Source organism: Scomber japonicus, chromosome 14 (assembly GCF_027409825.1).
Source record: "Scomber japonicus isolate fScoJap1 chromosome 14, fScoJap1.pri, whole genome shotgun sequence".
Classification (NCBI taxonomy): Eukaryota; Metazoa; Chordata; class Actinopteri; order Scombriformes; family Scombridae; genus Scomber; species Scomber japonicus.
The window spans coordinates 16,193,627-16,212,770 of record NC_070591.1 but is presented as its reverse complement, the minus strand read 5'-3'; the positions used below and the strand labels follow the sequence as shown (position 1 = coordinate 16,212,770).

The following is a 19,144-nucleotide window of genomic DNA, read 5'->3' as shown; positions in this document are numbered from 1 at the left end:
TAAATAATCTCTGGGCTGCAGAATGGCAGGAGTGTGGGAGGAGGTCTGCAGGGAGCATGGAAACAGTGATTAGTAAAGCGGATCCACTTACAGAAAATCCACCTTCATTATTTTTTACTGATCTTTGATCCACGTGTTCTTTTGTTCCCATACCGCCTTTCAAATAACATTATATAATAATGAACACTCCACGTGTCAACTGCCATTATGGTGATAGATTAGTATCTTTCAAAGAGCACATACTGATTTAACTGAGATGACTACTTCTTATTCTCTCCATGCACATTTTATCTAACTTTTTACTGAATGAGTAAGACTGTAGGGCATGAAAACAAATTATTTCTCATCAGTGAATTCACAATGGGTTTTATGAAACGATTATTCTCTGATGATCTGTCTTTTATGAATAGTGAATACTTTTAATAATCAGATATATTGGTATCAATGAGATGACTAACTTTCTAAATATTGTCTTTATTGTTATGTTTGTTGCCCATAATGATTGTTAGATACCTTAAACACTGCTCTGCTATTCAAGATTAAAAAAAAATAAAGAAACATCTTGCTGCACTCAGTCAGCTCAAGTGCAAAACCACACACCAAATTCTGTTAATTGAAGAGCCCACTGATTCTGAAATGAGCCACTGAATGAAAAGTGCTTACAAAGAGAATATTAAGTCATGGGAATGACCTGCAGCATCAGGTGGCCACTGTCAAGTCCTTATGGCTACACTGAAAGGACCACAGTTGTAACCACAGTTGTAACAATTACCAGCTGTGCAGCAGAAAGCACACATAATTCCTTTTCTCTGAACATTGTCTGTATTATGGAAATCAGTGGTATCACATTTACAAGACCCAATTTCTTTCTCTTGCTCTCTGCTCCTTCACATACACACCTCACTGTTAGAACAGTTGACAGCAGTGACTTATCTTATTCATGTGCCATATAGAAGCGTGGGAAGCAGGTCTTTTTAATGAGCAGTTCCATCCTAACAACCAGCTGTTCTCATCCAAATGACCAATTACAGTCCAGTGGGACTGTTGTTACATTCCACTACACAAAGACACTCAGGCTGGTCATAGAGGTATATTGTATGTCAAACCTTTAAAACGATATTAATGGGCTAGGTAGTATATTGTAGAATAATGGTGTACAACTACAGGCGACCTATAGGAATTCTATAGAAGTATTCCATCCAAAAGGTCACCATGAGCTATTTATATCCTGATATGATATATAGTGTTTTTCATTGGGATGAGGCTAGCATCAGATGCTAATCAATACAAATCCTATCAACTCTGGTCGTGATGGGGGGAACTCTCCAAGGTGCTGAAAAGTGTCTCCGAGCTCATCTGGGGGGAGGAAACAACGGGACACACCCGCCTGAGCCCATTGGTAAAACGTCACGCGCAGAATTACCCGAGCTTGGAAGGTAAATGCATTACAGATGAGAGGAGGAGGAGGAGGAGGAGGCGAGATAGAAAGCTGAGGATGCAGGTTTGGTCCACAACACACAAGCTCACCACTCGAACCACAGCATCAGCGGCTCCAGCTCGGTGAAATACAACTTCCAGTGGTCTCATCAGCTGACAACGAGGAGATGCGTCCGCAAAAGCTTTGATTCGACCCCCACTTCCTTTTCATCATCCTCTTCCTCATCCTCCTCCTCCATCCCTGGTGAGGAGCATCCCGCACACTGATTTTACTCCGACGGGCAGGCAGACAGGCGGATTGACACAAGCCAGACACGATGCGTGGATCTCCCCGATATGGGACAGCCATGGGATTTATAGTGCTGCTGAACGCGCTGCTGCTTACGACGCAGGCTGCAGAAAGAGTCTTAACGGACCATCTTCTGGTTCAGTTGCATGAGGACGCACAGGATGAGGGGCACCAACTTGCAACACAACATGGGTTCCAGAGTGCCCGAAAGGTATGGATGTTCGGATGAAATTGTGCTGCATTTCTCTCACTTTAAGCTAGGCTATTTTATCTGCAGGGATTATAAAGATTATAAATTGATTTATTATTGCAAATCAAATAATTCAGATAAACAACTAAAGCAAATAAGCCTATTTGGCAACGTCTTGCACCATCAGATATAGTGAAACATAATGTATTTAGCAGCACAAGGAGTCCAGGCTACTGAGAGGATTCTCGATTTGACTTCGTTGCACTTTTGTTTAATTTGATGACGTCATTCCCACTAAAATGAAAGCCTTAGTTAATAGGTTGCCCATTGGCCTATGGCCCTTGAGGTTTCAAATCTGTCTCGGCCAAAATATATTATATATCTGAAAACACATCCAATTTCAGTGTCCTGGGAAGAAAGAATACACCTCTGTGAAAAACAACAATCCATGACATCAGCAGGGGTTTCACGCTCAGTGTGAAGTTCTGATGTGATTTCATCCTCAAGTATTTAGATAGATTGTATCCTTCTATAAGTAGTCGATTAATTTCATCAAAAAGTGGAAAGAATATTTTTGTTGAGATTTATAAAAACATTGACAATTATTTAAAAAACTCATCTTTATTTCTCTTACACACAAACATCAATTTTATAATGTTTTCACTTTACAAACTGAGACAAACACGGCCTTCTGATGGTGTTTTTTACTCCCCAGGGACGTCTTATTAAATAGCTTGACAAATGCACCACGTATCACAACATGTCAGAAGGCGTAACGAGCCATTTATGGCAAAGCAATGGAAATAATTTCCTGACAGTGTGTGTGCCTTGTCACATGTCAAAATAAATGTGTGGGAGAAATTGGCTGCAGTCTTAGCCAGTGAGGCGTAGCGGTGAACAGAGAGGTGTCTGCTCTTCTGAATGAGGATTTTTTTTTTTACCTCTGATTGCTAGTTCTTTTTCTTGTAGGCACAAGATCTACCCCCCTCCCCCCACTGCCTCCCTGCCTCTAAGGTTATGTAATCGGCAGCTATATTTGTCTTAATGGGATATGCACCATTAAACATTGTCTGTGTTGTTTGAATTATCTTCTATTGTTGCTTAATTAACTAGATTGGGACATAGTGCAGGGAGGGACACACATACAAATGTGAGCACAAAGAAATAGAAGAGATAATGTGAAAGAAAATGCATTAACCCTTAATTTCTAAAAGAGCGTTAAATAATAGCACAGTATTTCTGTTTGCCTCACGTCAAATGCATAAGCATCCGTCTGTTTTCTGGCAACAGTGATAGAACTAGAGCAGTGAAAGATAGGAATAATCCTCATCCCTCCATGAGAATTTCATTTTCACATGAGATCTGACAGGCACATCTGAACGCATTTAGTTTGAGGATTGACCTGTACCCTTGCTGTTACTAAAGCATAAGGGGTCTTTAATCAGTGCAGTGCCGGAGGAAAAAGCTCTGGATGATGCATCTCATTTTCCTGCCCTCGTAATGTATTATAGTTTATTCCAAAAACACTGTGCTCGCCTTAAAATAGACCCTTCATGAAAGCCAGGGAATCAGTGCCCTTGTTCCCACCTGGAGAATGACCTGCTGTTCTTCTCCTCCATTTACGATCCATTGTTATTTGATTTTTCAGATTGGTGTCGCTGTATTATGTTCCTATATCTGCTTCTGCTCCTTATCCATTCCCCTCTTTAGTTGTTTCTTTTCTCTTTTCACCCAGCTTCCCTTTGGAGAGGGGCTCTTTCACTTCTATCCTCAGGACACTTCTAAGAGGCGGAGCAAACGCAGTGCCCGCAGCAGACAGTGGCTCCAAAAAGACCGCAGGGTAAGCTCGCACACAGAGAAGAGCACATTGTGTTTCCTGTATGCATGTACATTTCCCCTTTAAATTGCATGACAATGGTTATTCTGAGGCTAGTATCCGTGTCAAATACAGTGTAAAACCAGGTCTTTAATATTATTGTAAGAAGGTTGGATGCACCTAGCTTGTAAAAATTTGAATATTTATCACGGAATAACATGTCATTTGCAGAAATCACAAAAGGTATACAGAACAAAAAGAGTTCACCTGGGACAGAAAAAATGAGACCAAAAGCCACCCCAGGAATACAGAACATACTGTAATGAGAAGACAACATGACTAGAAAAAAAAAAGATTTTAATAGGAACAAGGGAGGTGAAAAGAATGACATAATAAAAAAGGAGATAAAAAAGGAGGAGGCTGTATTGAAGAGGATGAAAAATGAAACAAAAACAGGAATAGAACAGAAATTGATACATTCATATGTTCATTCGATTCGAGTGTAGCTACAATGGCAAGATCAGAAAGTCATTGTGCTGGGGTCTCCACACCTACTGGGAAGTGTCAATGTCCCAAAGGTTGGAAGCTTGTGCCAACAACTATACACTGAAGCAAAATTGACTATTGTTTTGAAATTAGAGTGAATATTTTTTTTGTGTGTTATTTAGATTTTCTGGTGTACAAAGATCACAATCAGCAATGGATGTAGCATTCATTACAGCAGCTGTCATGTCAAACAGTAACTGATATCAGTGACACCAGCAGTTATCAACAGGAAATCATTCCATTAATCCTTACAGCGATGACAAAAGACCATTTTCATCCACCAAGTGAACAATTAAAGTGAAATCTTTGGGGTAAAAAAAATCTAAATGTGGAATAATCATATGTGATTTTTAATGAGTTGTGGTTGATATGCATAATACAAGGAGAGAAGATCAATGTCAAGCTGTTTGTTGGCAATGATTGCTGAGATAGAGTTTAAATCACAGCATGTTCTATCCTCAAGACGTCAAGTAAACTGGAGACATCATATTATCATCACTATCATAGGTCCTTGGTGCTTCCAAATTTCCTTGTATCAACCATCAGGGCAACTCTAAATCCTGTGGAATGCCACTAATTAAATATCAAGCTCTAAATCACTGACTACAAAATATTTTATGAGTTGCCTTTTATTTAGAGCTTTTTTTTGTCTTTTTAAAATGTTGAATCTGTTTCCATATTATGTTCCACTGGTGTATTTTAAGATAATTGTTTTGATTACATTATGTGAAGCATTATGATTGGATACATGATTAAAGTAGCAGTTATAACAGTAGGTGTAGCAGTGGTGCTGTATTTGCATTGTAAAGTACAATAACTCATGATGTCATACATTTATGTTCTAATATGCTAATGATATGCCCCAAAAAGTGATATTAGCTCAAACTAAATATAATTTTAAGTCCAACTTTAAGATGTATTAATATAATAATTGTCTTTATGAACACCCGCACATCCTCCTTCACAATATAAAACACAAATGTGTGCTGTGTCTTCAACCAGTTGTCTAAATAACACAGTTTTGCTGCATGCTGTGCTCTGCATGTTTAAGCTCTGTCCACTGTTGGAGGCAGTGAAAGTGGAGGTCCTTCTGCAGACAATCAACTAACCTCTCTAATTGCAGTTGTGAGAGGTGCTAATGAAAATAAATACGTGCCACTCCACCGAGCTAATACAGCTAATGGAAGTGAGACAGTGTGGACACGGTCAGGTCTACGTTCCAGATCCTAGATTTTTAATCAGATGCTTGACGTGCTCATATGCGACACTGCAGTTATTGATTTCTGTGCATGTCTGGAATGGATGAGGTCAGCTAGCCGCATTTGATGTTACCTGTTTATCATTCTGAAGTGTCCTCCTCCCATCCATCTACCGTAGGTAGTATGGTGATGGTGTGTGGAACTGTCTTGGCTTTATTTGTTTTTCATTTTATACCTGCACTTGTGTCAGAAATAAATTATAGTAATATGTATTTGTAAAAACATAAACGGTATATCTTTTGTAGTTTTTTAAGTCATTACACCTCTCATTTAATACACTTAAAACATGTGTGATTTAGTGGCAGCACTGAATGTACTGGACAGTGTATTAGATGGATTTCTGAGTTACCCAAGAGCCCATTTCTTTGTTGGATTCTATTAGTGGAGCATGTTGACCCATTTCTGACTCACCCGCTTTTCCTTGTGTTTCCTCTCAGCATCTTTCTCTATGCTTACTTGTTCTTGTCCTCTCTTGTCCTTTTACAACTCAAGTCTCACATTGATTTCAAATGACACATGTATTCATACACACAGCTCTAACTCATATATATAAATACATACATTTATCTATCCATCTATCAATCCATTTATACATCCATGGTTCCTTCCTCGCATATTTCTTTCATGAAAAAAAGCATTTAAAGCACGCTAGGGGGTGGCATTGAAATAAACAAAGGTGGCAAAAAAAAACTGAAGTAATCTTCAGCATTCCTTGACCCTGAAAAACCCAGCTTGGGAAAGCCATAAGAGAAATGAGGACACGAAGAAAGGAGAAAGGCAGCCCTGCTCTTTGATTTGAAGTGAACTGAAGCGTTGTGAGCTGTGAGCAGGCAGTGGGCAAAGGCGGAGAGTGAAGGCGGTGCATGGGCACTGTTTGATGTTGTGAGTTGGCAGTATGACATGCTGTCTCAAGGGAAATACCAGCTCCTCTGCCAAGTGATGGAATAAATTGATGATTGATGGAGAGGAGGGGCAGAAATGTGGAGATAATTGAGAAAGCACTAGTTTCCCTCTAAATGGCAAAGAAATTATGAGGCCAACATGAGGCTAATTCAAAAAAAGAAAAGAAAGCATTGTTAAAATTACTCTCACTACAATATCAAATCCTCCCCGACAGAAGATGAATATTTGAATACTGTATGGTGAAAATACTGTAAGGACTGTTTTAAGGATTTACTGAGGTATTGATTTACAGTGTGTGTTCTTTCTGATTGCTTCAAGCATGCTATAAAAAAGATGTGGATGAATAGGCTTTGGCCATTTTAAAAGGCCATCTTAAGTGCTGCTCTGGTCTCTTATCGGTGGTGGTAAACACACCAGACAATGCCTGTTTCTCTCAGCCATACAAGAGTGAATTTGCTAAGGGTGAGTAGGGGAACATTTAGCCACAGGAGCCCATTTTCAAAATGAAGCTTTGAAGCTGTGCAAATTACCTATTCTTATTAAAAGCATCAGCAATTCAGGTATAAAAATAGAATTAAAGAAAGATTTGTTAATGAGGCATTTTAGGTAAGGGTTGACAATTTATGTAAACATTTTCTATTCTTGACACACACACACACACACGCACACACACACACACACACACACACACACACACACACACACTCACTCACTCACTCACTCACTCACTCACTCACTCACTCACTCACTCACTCACTCACTCACTCACTCACTCACAAAAAGAGCCACTGAGAGCAAGAAAAAGACCTAAACCTTTAAATGAAATCACTGTCCTTGAGACAAGCAGCTTGTTAGTAATACATTTCAAACTGAGTGCTTCACTTCAGGCTTAGTTTAGCTAATGCCGATATCCAACTGATTACATAAGCCGTCCATCCTTTACCTCTCCTTAACGTCTCCAGTTTTTCCTACTGTGTGAAGGTACTTGTTTTTTTGTTACCTTGCAGGAAATAGGGTGCATTATCAAATAAGGAATGGCTGAGTTGATGCTTTTGATTGCTGTAGTGGCCATTTGTCCTCAAATAAACAAAAATAAACAAATTCAACTTTAAACTAAACATAATCAAAGGGCCACTGACGCACCATGGGTGTGGAATAACGCAGGCAAAAGAGGGGAGATGAAAAGATGAATGTCCATTCAAAAATATTGCGTTTGCGGTGATTTATTTCAAAATAATAAAAACAAACAAAAGAACAAAGAAATCCAAAGCTGTTGCCGCCTCTAGTGCGCTGGTAAAAAACCATAGGCCAACCCAGGTGCATGCTGGTACAAGTGTGCCTACCTACTTAAATAAACTTTAAGTGCTCTCAGTGATAATCAACTAGTAAAACTAAACCCAAAATATAAATCCTATCAATCTAAATATACTAAACAAATAATTAACAAATATATTATCCAATTTTAATCCAAATAAAGTAAACAAAACAAAAATTACTTAATTAGTAAATTAGATTTGAAACAAACTATAAACAATAGCTAAACTTCACAAAATTAACAAATAGCTCCTACATTCCGGCCCCTAATTGTGCATTATATCACAATTACACACAAAAAAGAGCTATTTATAAAACTATGACTATGAAACAGACCTATTCTGTGTATCATGTAGTAACCCTGCATAAATTGTCTTCTTGAATAACCTGAAAAATAAAACACAGGTTAATTAGAGAAAGAAATAGAAAGAAAAATCAGAAGTAGAAAAGAGAGAATGATGACGTTAGACTGCTGCTTCCAGTAGTAGACAGAGCTTCGTCACGGGCCTCTCCAGAATACTGGTCCTTGTTTGGAGTCGAACAGTGCGTACCAGACCTTTCGCATCTGATCTGACCTCCAAAACTTTCCCCATGATCCATGATCCTCTTGGAGCTGAGGCATCTGCAACAAGAACAATGTCTCCAGGAGTGAGGCTTTTCCTTGGCCTTATCCATTTTTGTCTTTCCTGCATTATAGGCAGATACTCAGAAATCCATCTTTTCCAAAATAACTCAGCAATATACTGTGTTTGCTTCCACCTTTTCCTCAGGTATAGATCGTTTTGGTCGAACAGTCCTGGTGGCATAATTGCTTTTCCTTTCAACATTAGAACATGGTTCGGTGTGAGAGCTTCCAAGTCATTTGGGTCGTCTGAGACTTTTGTGATAGGTCTGTCATTCAATATTGCCTCAACCTCACAGAAAATGGTCTGGAGTCCTTCATCATCCAGAGTTTGTTGTTTAAGTACTGAGACGAGAACACTCTTAACTGAACGAATCAGACGCTCCCAGATGCCACCTTGATGGGAAGCTGCTGGTGTGTTGAAACTCCACTTTATGCCATCCTGAACAAAAGCTCTTTGAATTCTGCTGTGATTCAAAGCAGCCAAACTTTCTTTCAACTCCCGGTTAGCTCCGACAAAGTTCGTACCATTATCAGTTCTGACAGTTGAAACTGGACCTCTTCGACAGATAAACCTCCGAATTGCATTAATACAGGAATCTGTATTCAAGGTATAAGCCACTTCCAAATGCACTGCACGGCTGGTCAGACATGTAAACAGCACTCCATATCTTTTAAGAAGACTTCTGCCTTTTTTAACATCAATAGGGCCAAAATAATCAATTCCCACATTTGTGAAAGGTGCCCTTTCTGGCAACACCCTCTCCTCTGGTAGGTCAGCCATTTTCTGTTCAATCAGCTTTCCTCTGTTACGTCTGCATACAATACAGTCTGATATTACCTTCCTGGCAGCAGAGTTTGCATTTATGATCCAGTATTTTTGTCGTAACCTAGACAGCATGTGATTTCTGCCTGAATGTCCCAGCTGATTATGAATATGGCGCAAAATGAGCGTGGATACATGCATGTCTTTGGAGAGAATGACTGGATGTTTGGATTCTGCTGGTAATGCTGCTTTGTTCAGCCGACCACCAACTCTAAGGATTCCGTCATCCATCACTGGATCCAGTTTGTATAGTGGGCTTTCTTTGGAGATGAATTTGAAGCCGCCGTTAAGTGAAGCAATTTCAGTTTTAAACTTGTGTGTTTGTACATGCCGAATGATGGACTTTTCTGCTTTCACCAGATCCTCAGGAGTCAGACTTTGTCCTTTGAGTGTAACTTTGAAGTTCTGCACTTTTATGTCCACTTCATGTTCTTTATTTAGGCTTGCAGAAGCACAAAACTCTTTCCTCTTTTGGGCCAATGTCAACAGAACTGTTTTGACTTTTAATAACCAGGCCACGGATGTCTTTAATTTAATCCAGGATGAAAAGTAATGGATTAGATGGCTGGTAGGGTTTTCTACATCCTTGACAATAGCATTCACTATCAAGTCCCTTTTGACCTCTGGGTCATCAACAGAAACCACAGCAAGATCATTTTTCAGATTAGGCCATTCCTCCTCTGATTTGGAGAGAAACTCAGGTCCATTCAACCATTTCCTGCCATTCAAGAAATCCTGAGCTTTCATTCCTCTTGAGGCTTCATCTGCTGGATTCTCCTTTGAACCCACATATCTCCACTGCTCAACAGCTGTGGCCTCTCTGATGACAGAAGTTCTGTTTGCCACGAAAGTATGGAATCGTCTGGTCTCATTTGCTATGTATTTAAGGACTGTTGTACTGTCTGTCCAAAAAACTGACTTCTTTAGCACAAGTTGCAACTCCTTTTGCAGCATTTTATCGACTCTAACAGCAAGAACTGCAGCAGTGAGTTCCAGTCTTGGGATTGTAGTCTGCTTGAGAGGAGCAACTCTAGCTTTTCCCAGAAGAAATGCCACATGTGTCTGATGATAATTTTCCAGTCTTAAATAAGACACTGTTCCATATCCAACCTGGCTGGCATCAGAGAAATGATGAAGCTGTGCTGAAACAGGTGTTCCGAAGTCTCTGGGTTTAATGCAGCGTTCCACTTTAATTTCAGTCATTTTTTTTAGGTCTTTGAGCCATTCAGTCCACTGCTCAGAGAGGGGAAGGGGAATGACCTCATCCCACTTTATGTTTCTCCTACAGAGCTCCTGAAGCAACAGTTTGACTGGCATGCTGAATGGGGCTAAAAATCCCAAAGGGTCGTAAAGAGAGCTGACCACTGAAAGAATGCCTCTTCTAGTCTGCGATTGTTCTCGGACTGAGGTCTTGAACTTGAACATGTCAGTACCAATGCACCACTGAAGCCCAAGTGCTCGCTCTGTTGGAAGTTGTTCTGCATCCAAATCCAGCTCCATGATTTTGTTTGCTCTGCTTTCCTCCGGGATAGACTGCAACACTGTACGGTTGTTGCTAATCCATTTCGAAAGAATAAATCCTCCTTTGTTGCAGAGAGCAGTCAAATCTTGGATCATTTGAATAGCTTCTTCCTCTGAAGCCATGGCTTTCAAACAGTCATCCACATAGAAATTATGTTTCACTGTATTGATCACTTCAAGTGGGAAATGCTGTGTGTTATCTTCTGCTGTTCTCCTCAAAGCATAATTTGCACAGCTTGGTGAGGATACAGCGCCAAACAGATGAACTCTCATGCGATGTTCCTGTGGAGGCTGTGTAATGTCACCATTTGGCCACCAGAGGAAGCGGAGAAAGTTGGTGTGCTTATCTGGGACATGTACTTGGTGAAACATTGCTGTGATATCTGCCATTATTGCCACAGGTTGTTGTCTAAATCGAATGAGAACTCCAATGAGAGTATTGGTCAGATCAGGTCCCTGTAAGAGTTGACAGTTCAGTGATGTTCCTTTATAGGTTGCTCCGCAGTCGAAAACGACTCTCAGCTTGCCTTTTCTGGGATGATAAACTCCATGATGTGGAATATACCACACCTTTCCATCACTTTGTTCTAGTTGATCAGCAGGCACCATCTCTGCATATCCTTGAGTTATCATGTCATTTAGGAATTTAGTGTACTCCTCCTTAAATGTGTTGTTCTTGTCAAATTTTCTTTTCAGACTTTGGAGGCGCTGTTCTGCTACACAGCGATTATTTGGCAAGATACAATCTTCTTGTCTGAAAGGTAAGTCAATGCAATAATGACCTTCAATCATTTCTGCCGTGCTGCTTACAACATCCATGAACTTAACATCTTCTCTAGACATTTCAGTTTGCTCCTCAGATGATCTCTCATTAAAATCATGGTTATATTGTTGAATCAGCATGTCTTGAAGGTGTTCAACAGATATTCTGTTCACTGACACAGCAGGGCAGTTCTTCTTGCTCATATTGTTTGTTCCACGAAGCGGGCCATTAATGACCCAGCCGACCCTGGTTCTTACTGCATAAGGTCCTTCATCCTGGCTGTTTATTACCTCCCAAGGCTCCATTACTTTGGGGGCATCAGTTCCAATTAGCAGTTCTACATCTGCATCAATGTCATGGATTTTCACATCCCTCAGATAAGACCACTGATCAAGATCCTCCTGTCGTGGAACATTGAGTGAGGAAACAGGCATGGATCTCTGTGTTAACACATCAGGTAACTGGATGTAATCATTCAAGTCAAGACCAGACACCTCAAGACCTGACAGACTATGAGCATTCACAACTTTCCTTTGTCCCATTGTTTTCATCAAAAAACTTGTTCTTTTTCCACTCAGATTTAATTTTCTTGCCAGCTTCTCTGTGCAAAACGTTCCTGAGCTTCCTGGATCTAAGAAAGCATATGTCAGCACAGTTTTGTCACTTTTGTGGCTCTTAACTTTAACTGCAACAATAGAAAAGATGGAGTCATCTTCAGAACCGGCCCCGATATGTCCACAGGTCTGTGTCATTACAGTAGTAACACTTGGAGTGCTCACAGGTGAGTGTTTGGAGGATGTACCTGTATCCTGCCACTTGATATGAAGGATTCCTGGATGCTTTTGGTTACACACGTTGCAATCCAAACGACTCCTGCAGTCTTTGCTTGTGTGACCTATTTTCAGGCAACCAAAACATATCCCTTTTGCTTTGATGAAATTAATCTTGTCACGATGTAATTTCATTCTAAACTGTGAGCAGTTATCCAGCGAGTGACTACTTTGTGAACAAAACAGACAGTTGTGAATTGGAGAGGGTTTGACTTTGTTACTTGTACAATGAGCCATGTCTTTGTCCTTTACTGTTGTGACATTAGTAGCAAAACTGCTTTCCTTCTTCCTTTGCATGAAAGAGCTAGGCTTGGAGGACTTGGATTTGATGGGTGGTGAATCTTGAATGTTGCCAAAAAGTGGGTCTGAGGCAATTTTGACTTGCTTTTCAATAAAGGTGACAAGATCAACAAACTGTGCTCTCCGACCATTTTTGTCAAGTATGTCACATGCAACACTTCTCCATTTTTCCCTTAATTTGTAAGGAAGTTTCATGATTATACTTCTCATGTTAGAGGGTAAATCCAGTTCTTTCATTTGCGTCATTTGCTCTGTTAGATTTGCACATCCTCGCAGAAACAGAGAGAAAGACTGTAATGTTTTAACGTCCTCACTTTTAACAGGTGTCCAGGAAAGAAGCTTCTCCATATAAGCACTTGATATTTTGTATTCATTACCAAAATGTTCTGCAAGGAGACTCTTGGCCTTGTTGTATCCAATCTCTGAAGGTAAGTGTTGACAACTGTGCACTAAGTTTCTTGGTTCTCCTCTGGTATATTGCTCCAGATAGTGCAAGCGGTCACTCCAGTTAGATGTTTTATCCTCCACTCCATTCTCAAAAGCTCTAATGAAAGACCTGTAGTGAAGAGGGTCTCCATCAAACACAGGGATGCTTATAGAGGGAAGTACAGAGCTTAGATTTTGCTGAACCAGCAGAGCAGTGATTTCGTTTTGCTTTTGCATTATATTCACAATCTCATTTTGAGAGTTATTTGTCACAGTTTGATGTTGAGGGGGTATCAGTCTTGCTTGATTTTGATTTGCAGTTGATGTGACTTGAACTGGTTCATTAACATTGAAAAACTTTTCATTCATCCATGTTTTTTGTTTAGGCTTCACAACTTGTGGTTGAGATATGACAGGCACATCAGTAACATTCACATTTTCATTCAAGGTTAATGGCACAAACATGTCAACATCTGGATTTAATACACTTGCTCTCTGAGATTTATTCCTTTCAAAATAAGAGTTCATACCGTCTGACCGTTTTGAACCACGTTCAGATGAATTAATCTCCAGAACAACAAGTTTTGCATTTGTTGCAGCCAATTCGGTTTCAAGCTCCAATTGTTCCTTTTCTCTTTTCAACTTCTCCTCCATGGCTTCAATTGAATGTTTCTTTTTTAGCGCAGCAACGCGCTCCAGTAGCGCTGCTTTTTCTGCTTGGGTTTTAATGCGTGCTGAAGCTGTTGAGGAGGTACGAGATAGCTGGGATGGAGGCTTTAAACAGCTTGCTTTTACACTTGACACATTGGAAGCACTATCATCAGGCTTTATTTCATCAGCGTCACCATCAGGAGATTCAGTTATATCATCAGCTTGTATTTCGTCAGTGACACCCTGTTCATCGTGACACTCGGTAAACACATATGGATGACCCAGTTCAGAAAGCCAGATTTTTGCCCTTTCAGTGAAATCATTCAATTTGATCATCTTTGCCTCGAAATATTCACATTGTCTTTTCATTTCATCTTGTGGCAAAGGCAAGTTTATTAAAGATTCATGCAGTTCATTTGCGTCGTCACAACACTGGATAAGCTTTGAAAGCTCCAAGTTCACTGAATTGACATTTTCATTTGATTCCATTAACGCAGTGATTTTGTCCACAAACTTTTTTGCTTGTTTGCATTTCACACTCCTTTTTTCTTGGCACATTTCTGTGTAGAAGCACAATCCTTTAAAGGTGAGTTTAATGTCTCTTTTGATTGACAATGTTTCAGACTCTTTCACAGTTTCATCAGACATTTTAGCGATCTTTCCAACACTGATTGTGGCGCAAAAAACAAAGTCCACAATCTCCAAACATGCAGATAAAGCAGCAAATCAATATGATTATTGGCTGATCAGATTCAGTTCATCACACAAAGACATCACACATTGCAGTCGGGCGACTTTATGAATGAAAGCCGCTGGCAGATAGGCGTAAAGTGTGCGTAATGATGACGTGGCGCACTTTAGCACAGTTCAAACTTTTCCCATTTTTGTATGAAACACTGACTTTCAAACTCCAATCGTTTGGCTGTTGTCCAATACAGCAGTCCTGTTACATACCAGTGCTTTTGTTGATCTGAGCCGAAGACCATTTCCCACTGCGGTTGATGATGTCACAAACGGCGTTGAATAAAACAATCCGTGCTGATGATCAGTCCATAAGCCAAGAAGATCCACTCTTTCCAATGATGAAGAATCCTTCCTTTGAGTCCATGGGCAGGTTTTTTACTTGATGTAGTGGCCATTTGTCCTCAAATAAACAAAAATAAACAAATTCAACTTTAAACTAAACATAATCAAAGGGCCACTGACGCACCATGGGTGTGGGATAACGCAGGCAAAAGAGGGGAGATGAAAAGATGAATGTCCATTCAAAAATATTGCGTTTGCGGTGATTTATTTCAAAATAATAAAAACAAACAAAAGAACAAAGAAATCCAAAGCTGTTGCCGCCTCTAGTGCGCTGGTAAAAAACCATAGGCCAACCCAGGTGCATGCTGGTACAAGTGTGCCTACCTACTTAAATAAACTTTAAGTGCTCTCAGTGATAATCAACTAGTAAAACTAAACCCAAAATATAAATCCTATCAATCTAAATATACTAAACAAATAATTAACAAATATATTATCCAATTTTAATCCAAATAAAGTAAACAAAACAAAAATTACTTAATTAGTAAATTAGATTTGAAACAAACTATAAACAATAGCTAAACTTCACAAAATTAACAAATAGCTCCTACAATTGCTGTTGACCCCAAGAAAAACGGACGGACAGAAATGAGGGCAGTGAGATGCTGTGTGTATTGCTTGTTCTGTGACATGATTTATAAATGGACATTCTAACATTTGATAGAGTAGCAGAAATGTAAATATAACATTGTTGTATTTTAAAAAGAGTGAGAGCCACCAGCTAATCAAGTACCTCTGTTTCATCTAAGACATTAATTCCTGTCATTCTTTTGCTCTGTCCTATGTCATCTTCTAGTTGTTGATAATGGTATTATGGGAGCTTTCAGTCAGCATTTTAACCCAAAACACAGCTGTTCATCCGCCTAACTGACTTTGATGATTCAAAGAAACACGGGTGTATTTGCGGGTGTAATTACAGTGGCTTTTTGTTGAAAATGTACTAAGAGTGGAAAAAGAAGCTCAATCTCTCATGTGGCAGGTGAGTTTGGAAACCTCAGCTCCAGCTGCAGCCCCTCTGATTAGGAAGAAGAGAATAGCCCCTTTGATTTACATGATGTTCTGCCTTCATGGTACAGTACAGTGGAGCACAGCTGGGTTTGCTGATTTCCTGTGCACAGAAAAACGCATGCCTCACCCATCCTAAGAAATCCTTTTTCTAGTTGTTCTCATGTGTTCCAACACAGGCAGTATTGTATGTGATCCTGTGATGATATGTTTTGTGAGATCATTACTGACTTGTATTTATGTTGATTTTTTCCACAGGTGAAGAATGTCTTTGAGCAGGAGGGTTTTGACCGTCAGAAGCGGGGCTACAGAAATATTAATGATATCGAAGTCAACATGAGTGACCCTCTATTTACCAAACAGTGGTATCTGGTGAGTAATCATCCAAGTAGCCGTCTGCATTCCGCCTGACCTTTAGCACCAACCCACATTGTTCCATCTTAATTACTCAGAGGCCAGGCATATTCCCCACTACTTTCTGAATCAACGATATTATTCATCCTTTAATTAGCCTGACCAATACTGTCCATGCCATCTCGTCATTGCATTCATGCCGCCTAGTTTCCACCCCTCTTGTTTCCCCTAACTGGCAGGCGTGACTTTTACACCGCAGCAAGCTTGCTGTCATTCATCTGGCACATCTGACGGATGCACTAAGGATTTAGCAAAGTGCCATATTACTGACATTTACTTCCCTTCACCCTCCCATCCCCAAGCAGTCTTTAACCATAGCTTCCCCTTAGCATGCACACACACACATATCCATGTTGACTAGTTTCATAATGGTGGCTCACCTGGGTGCCATGAGTCATGGGTGCTCTCCATATTGTCTGAGTGATTAGATAAACACAGGCCAGGCAGATGGGACCCCTGGGTTGGATCTTAACGTGGCTGAAGCTTGGCAACTGGGCTACACGGGAAAAGGAGTCACCATTGCAATCATGGATGATGGTAAGTAAGAAGTACTTTTGATTCATACCCTTGAGCGTCGTCTGAGAAACACTCAATTAAACCTGAATGTATCCATCACACTGATTTGATTAATTACTTTACTTACCTCAGTGTAATTAATAATATGTGTGATTTGTCATTCTTTGATTAAGGTGACTCACTGCATTTAAATCTGATGCATTATAACACCAAACTTCATAAGTATCTTTGTGACTGTTCATGTCTAAGATAATTCAATAGGCTTTAATGGATTTTTTAGGTGTGGCAGAATTTTGGAAACAAAAACTTATCTTACTGCTTTGTCAACATTTGTTAGAAAATAATTATCAGTACTACACCACAGGTAAAATGTCAAAGAGCCAGATGGGATACAATCATAAATGGAAGCTTTTGCCTACTTTCCGCCATTTGCTAATATTTAAAGAAAGATACAATTAATACAGGTAGTGTAAATGTACAAAACAGCAATGAGTGATAGCAGAAAAGCTGTTATATAGTATTAGAATAAAGTGTGTAAACAGGCAGACAGATACAAATGCACACTTGTTATTAGAAATATGTTGAAAACAATTAAGTAAAACAATCCTCATCATAAATAGACACAAGACCTATGTGTTGCCAGTTCAAAACTGAAAGATAACCAAAGAAAACAGCAATTGATAATTATGTTTATTAATCATTATGTGACCAAACATTAAATGAAATAACAACTGTGGTGTAATAGAAAAAAGACACTTTAAGTCATGCTATATCTCTGTAAAGCCCTCCCTCTCGTGATTCATCATATCTTACATGAATGTTAAAATCGCATTTCAGGCATCGACTATCTCCATCCAGACCTGGCATCAAATTATGTGAGTATCTCAGTTTTTTATTGAATTTCATATTTTTCTTCTTTTCTTTGACATGCTGTTAATAACTAAAGTAAGGGTTCAGGTGGTGGATTTTACGGGCTCCCCGTGTTGTGTGCTATTGGCAGTGACAGGTGCTTTCCAAGTTGCCTTCATGGCTGCCGAGTCTCCTTGTATTCCTGGAGGACGCAGAGACAGGCAGACGGCCAGCCAAGCTGTTTAATGTTAATGCACACTGCAATGTGGCAGGCACAATGGCAGGCCGATCTGTCACAAGCAGAGATAATGCCAGGGTAGTTGGCGCTGCATAATGTGATGCTTTATCTCCAGAATACTGATAAAACCTTAAAGGACAAGAGGGATTGCTAAATAGAACAAGGAAATGCAGAATGCTTAGTTTGATATGACTATAAACTATTCAATGTCGTCAGTGAGACTGCATCGAACTGTTGTCTTTAAAGTACAGATGCAAACCCGCTTCCAGAGAAACTGAGGTGTTTTGAAAGAGTGAGTCATGGTTCTTTGTTGGCCTCAAAACATCCCCTTTGACAATCATGTCTATGCTTTTTTCACTACATTTTTACTGTCAAGAATAGAAACCACCAGTTTGCATAATAATCCCCCCATTTTATTGATTTCACAAAAGAAATAATAAAGAGTATTCCTTTGCAGTGTGCTTTGTGTTTTCTCCACCCCAGCTCACACACTGTGTGATCCTTTTTAATGTGGCATAAATGCATAAATCCATTTATTTATCTGTGTGTACACTTACCACCATGTTTGCCTTCCCTTTGCATGTTTCTTGCCTGTGAACAGAGATGAGCCTTGGCACAAAAATAACATGCAGGATCATGCTCCACTGGATTGATGGATCATGCTGTGCATGGATCTAATGTGTGTGTCTGTGTGAGCGAGAGGGACATTGTGTATATAATCCTGTTTTGTTACAGTCGTCATGGTCTTTTGCCAACCCCCGAAGACCTCCACCATCAACTGAGTAAAAACATAAAAATAGAATAAAATGTCATGTTGGATTCGCAGCATCTTTCAGTTAGTGTTTATGTATCTTTATGTGTGTATGTGGTTCTACTTTAAACAACCAAATGTTAGTTTATGCTCGATTGAGTGTGTATCAGAGGTAGAGGGAAGAACGAAGTTTCATATTGTTTTTGTGCTCATCACATGGTGTGAAGGAAATGATTTCTGGTGTTGTTCACAATCATTTCTTAAAAAAGGAAGAATTGACTGATTTACTGAGATCCCAAATAAAGGGTACTAAATTGCGTGCATAGTGCAATAGATTCCATGTTATGTTTGCGTGTGTTTTGTAGGTGATCTACTAAGAATAACTGCGTAAATGAAAACAGGTGCGACAGGGTGGAGACAGCAGTATTTAAATGAGGGTTTTGCGTGTCTGAATGGAGAGTTTGGATGAGCAGAAAGCTGCAAGCACAAAATGAAATGTGATCAGGTTCTAGTGGAGTTAACAAATATATTGAGTTATTAAAAAAATAATATTGCCAGAAAAACTGACATATGGGAGAATATTTGTGACAAG

The 19,144-nt window shown here is 39.6% G+C and overlaps 1 protein-coding gene across 1 annotated transcript in view; it reads left to right on the top strand.

Moving 5' to 3' along the window:
• Positions 1 to 1,754: 1,754 nt before the first annotated feature.
• The window catches only part of pcsk2 (proprotein convertase subtilisin/kexin type 2), a 33,450-nt gene continuing 16,060 nt past the window's right edge, over positions 1,755 to 19,144 (top strand). The window contains exons 1-5 of the mRNA XM_053333392.1: positions 1,755 to 1,937; positions 3,652 to 3,756; positions 16,043 to 16,156; positions 16,627 to 16,735; positions 17,552 to 17,589. Of these exons, the coding sequence (XP_053189367.1) occupies positions 1,755 to 1,937; positions 3,652 to 3,756; positions 16,043 to 16,156; positions 16,627 to 16,735; positions 17,552 to 17,589 (549 nt within the window). The remainder of the gene's footprint in view (positions 1,938 to 3,651; positions 3,757 to 16,042; positions 16,157 to 16,626; positions 16,736 to 17,551; positions 17,590 to 19,144) is intronic.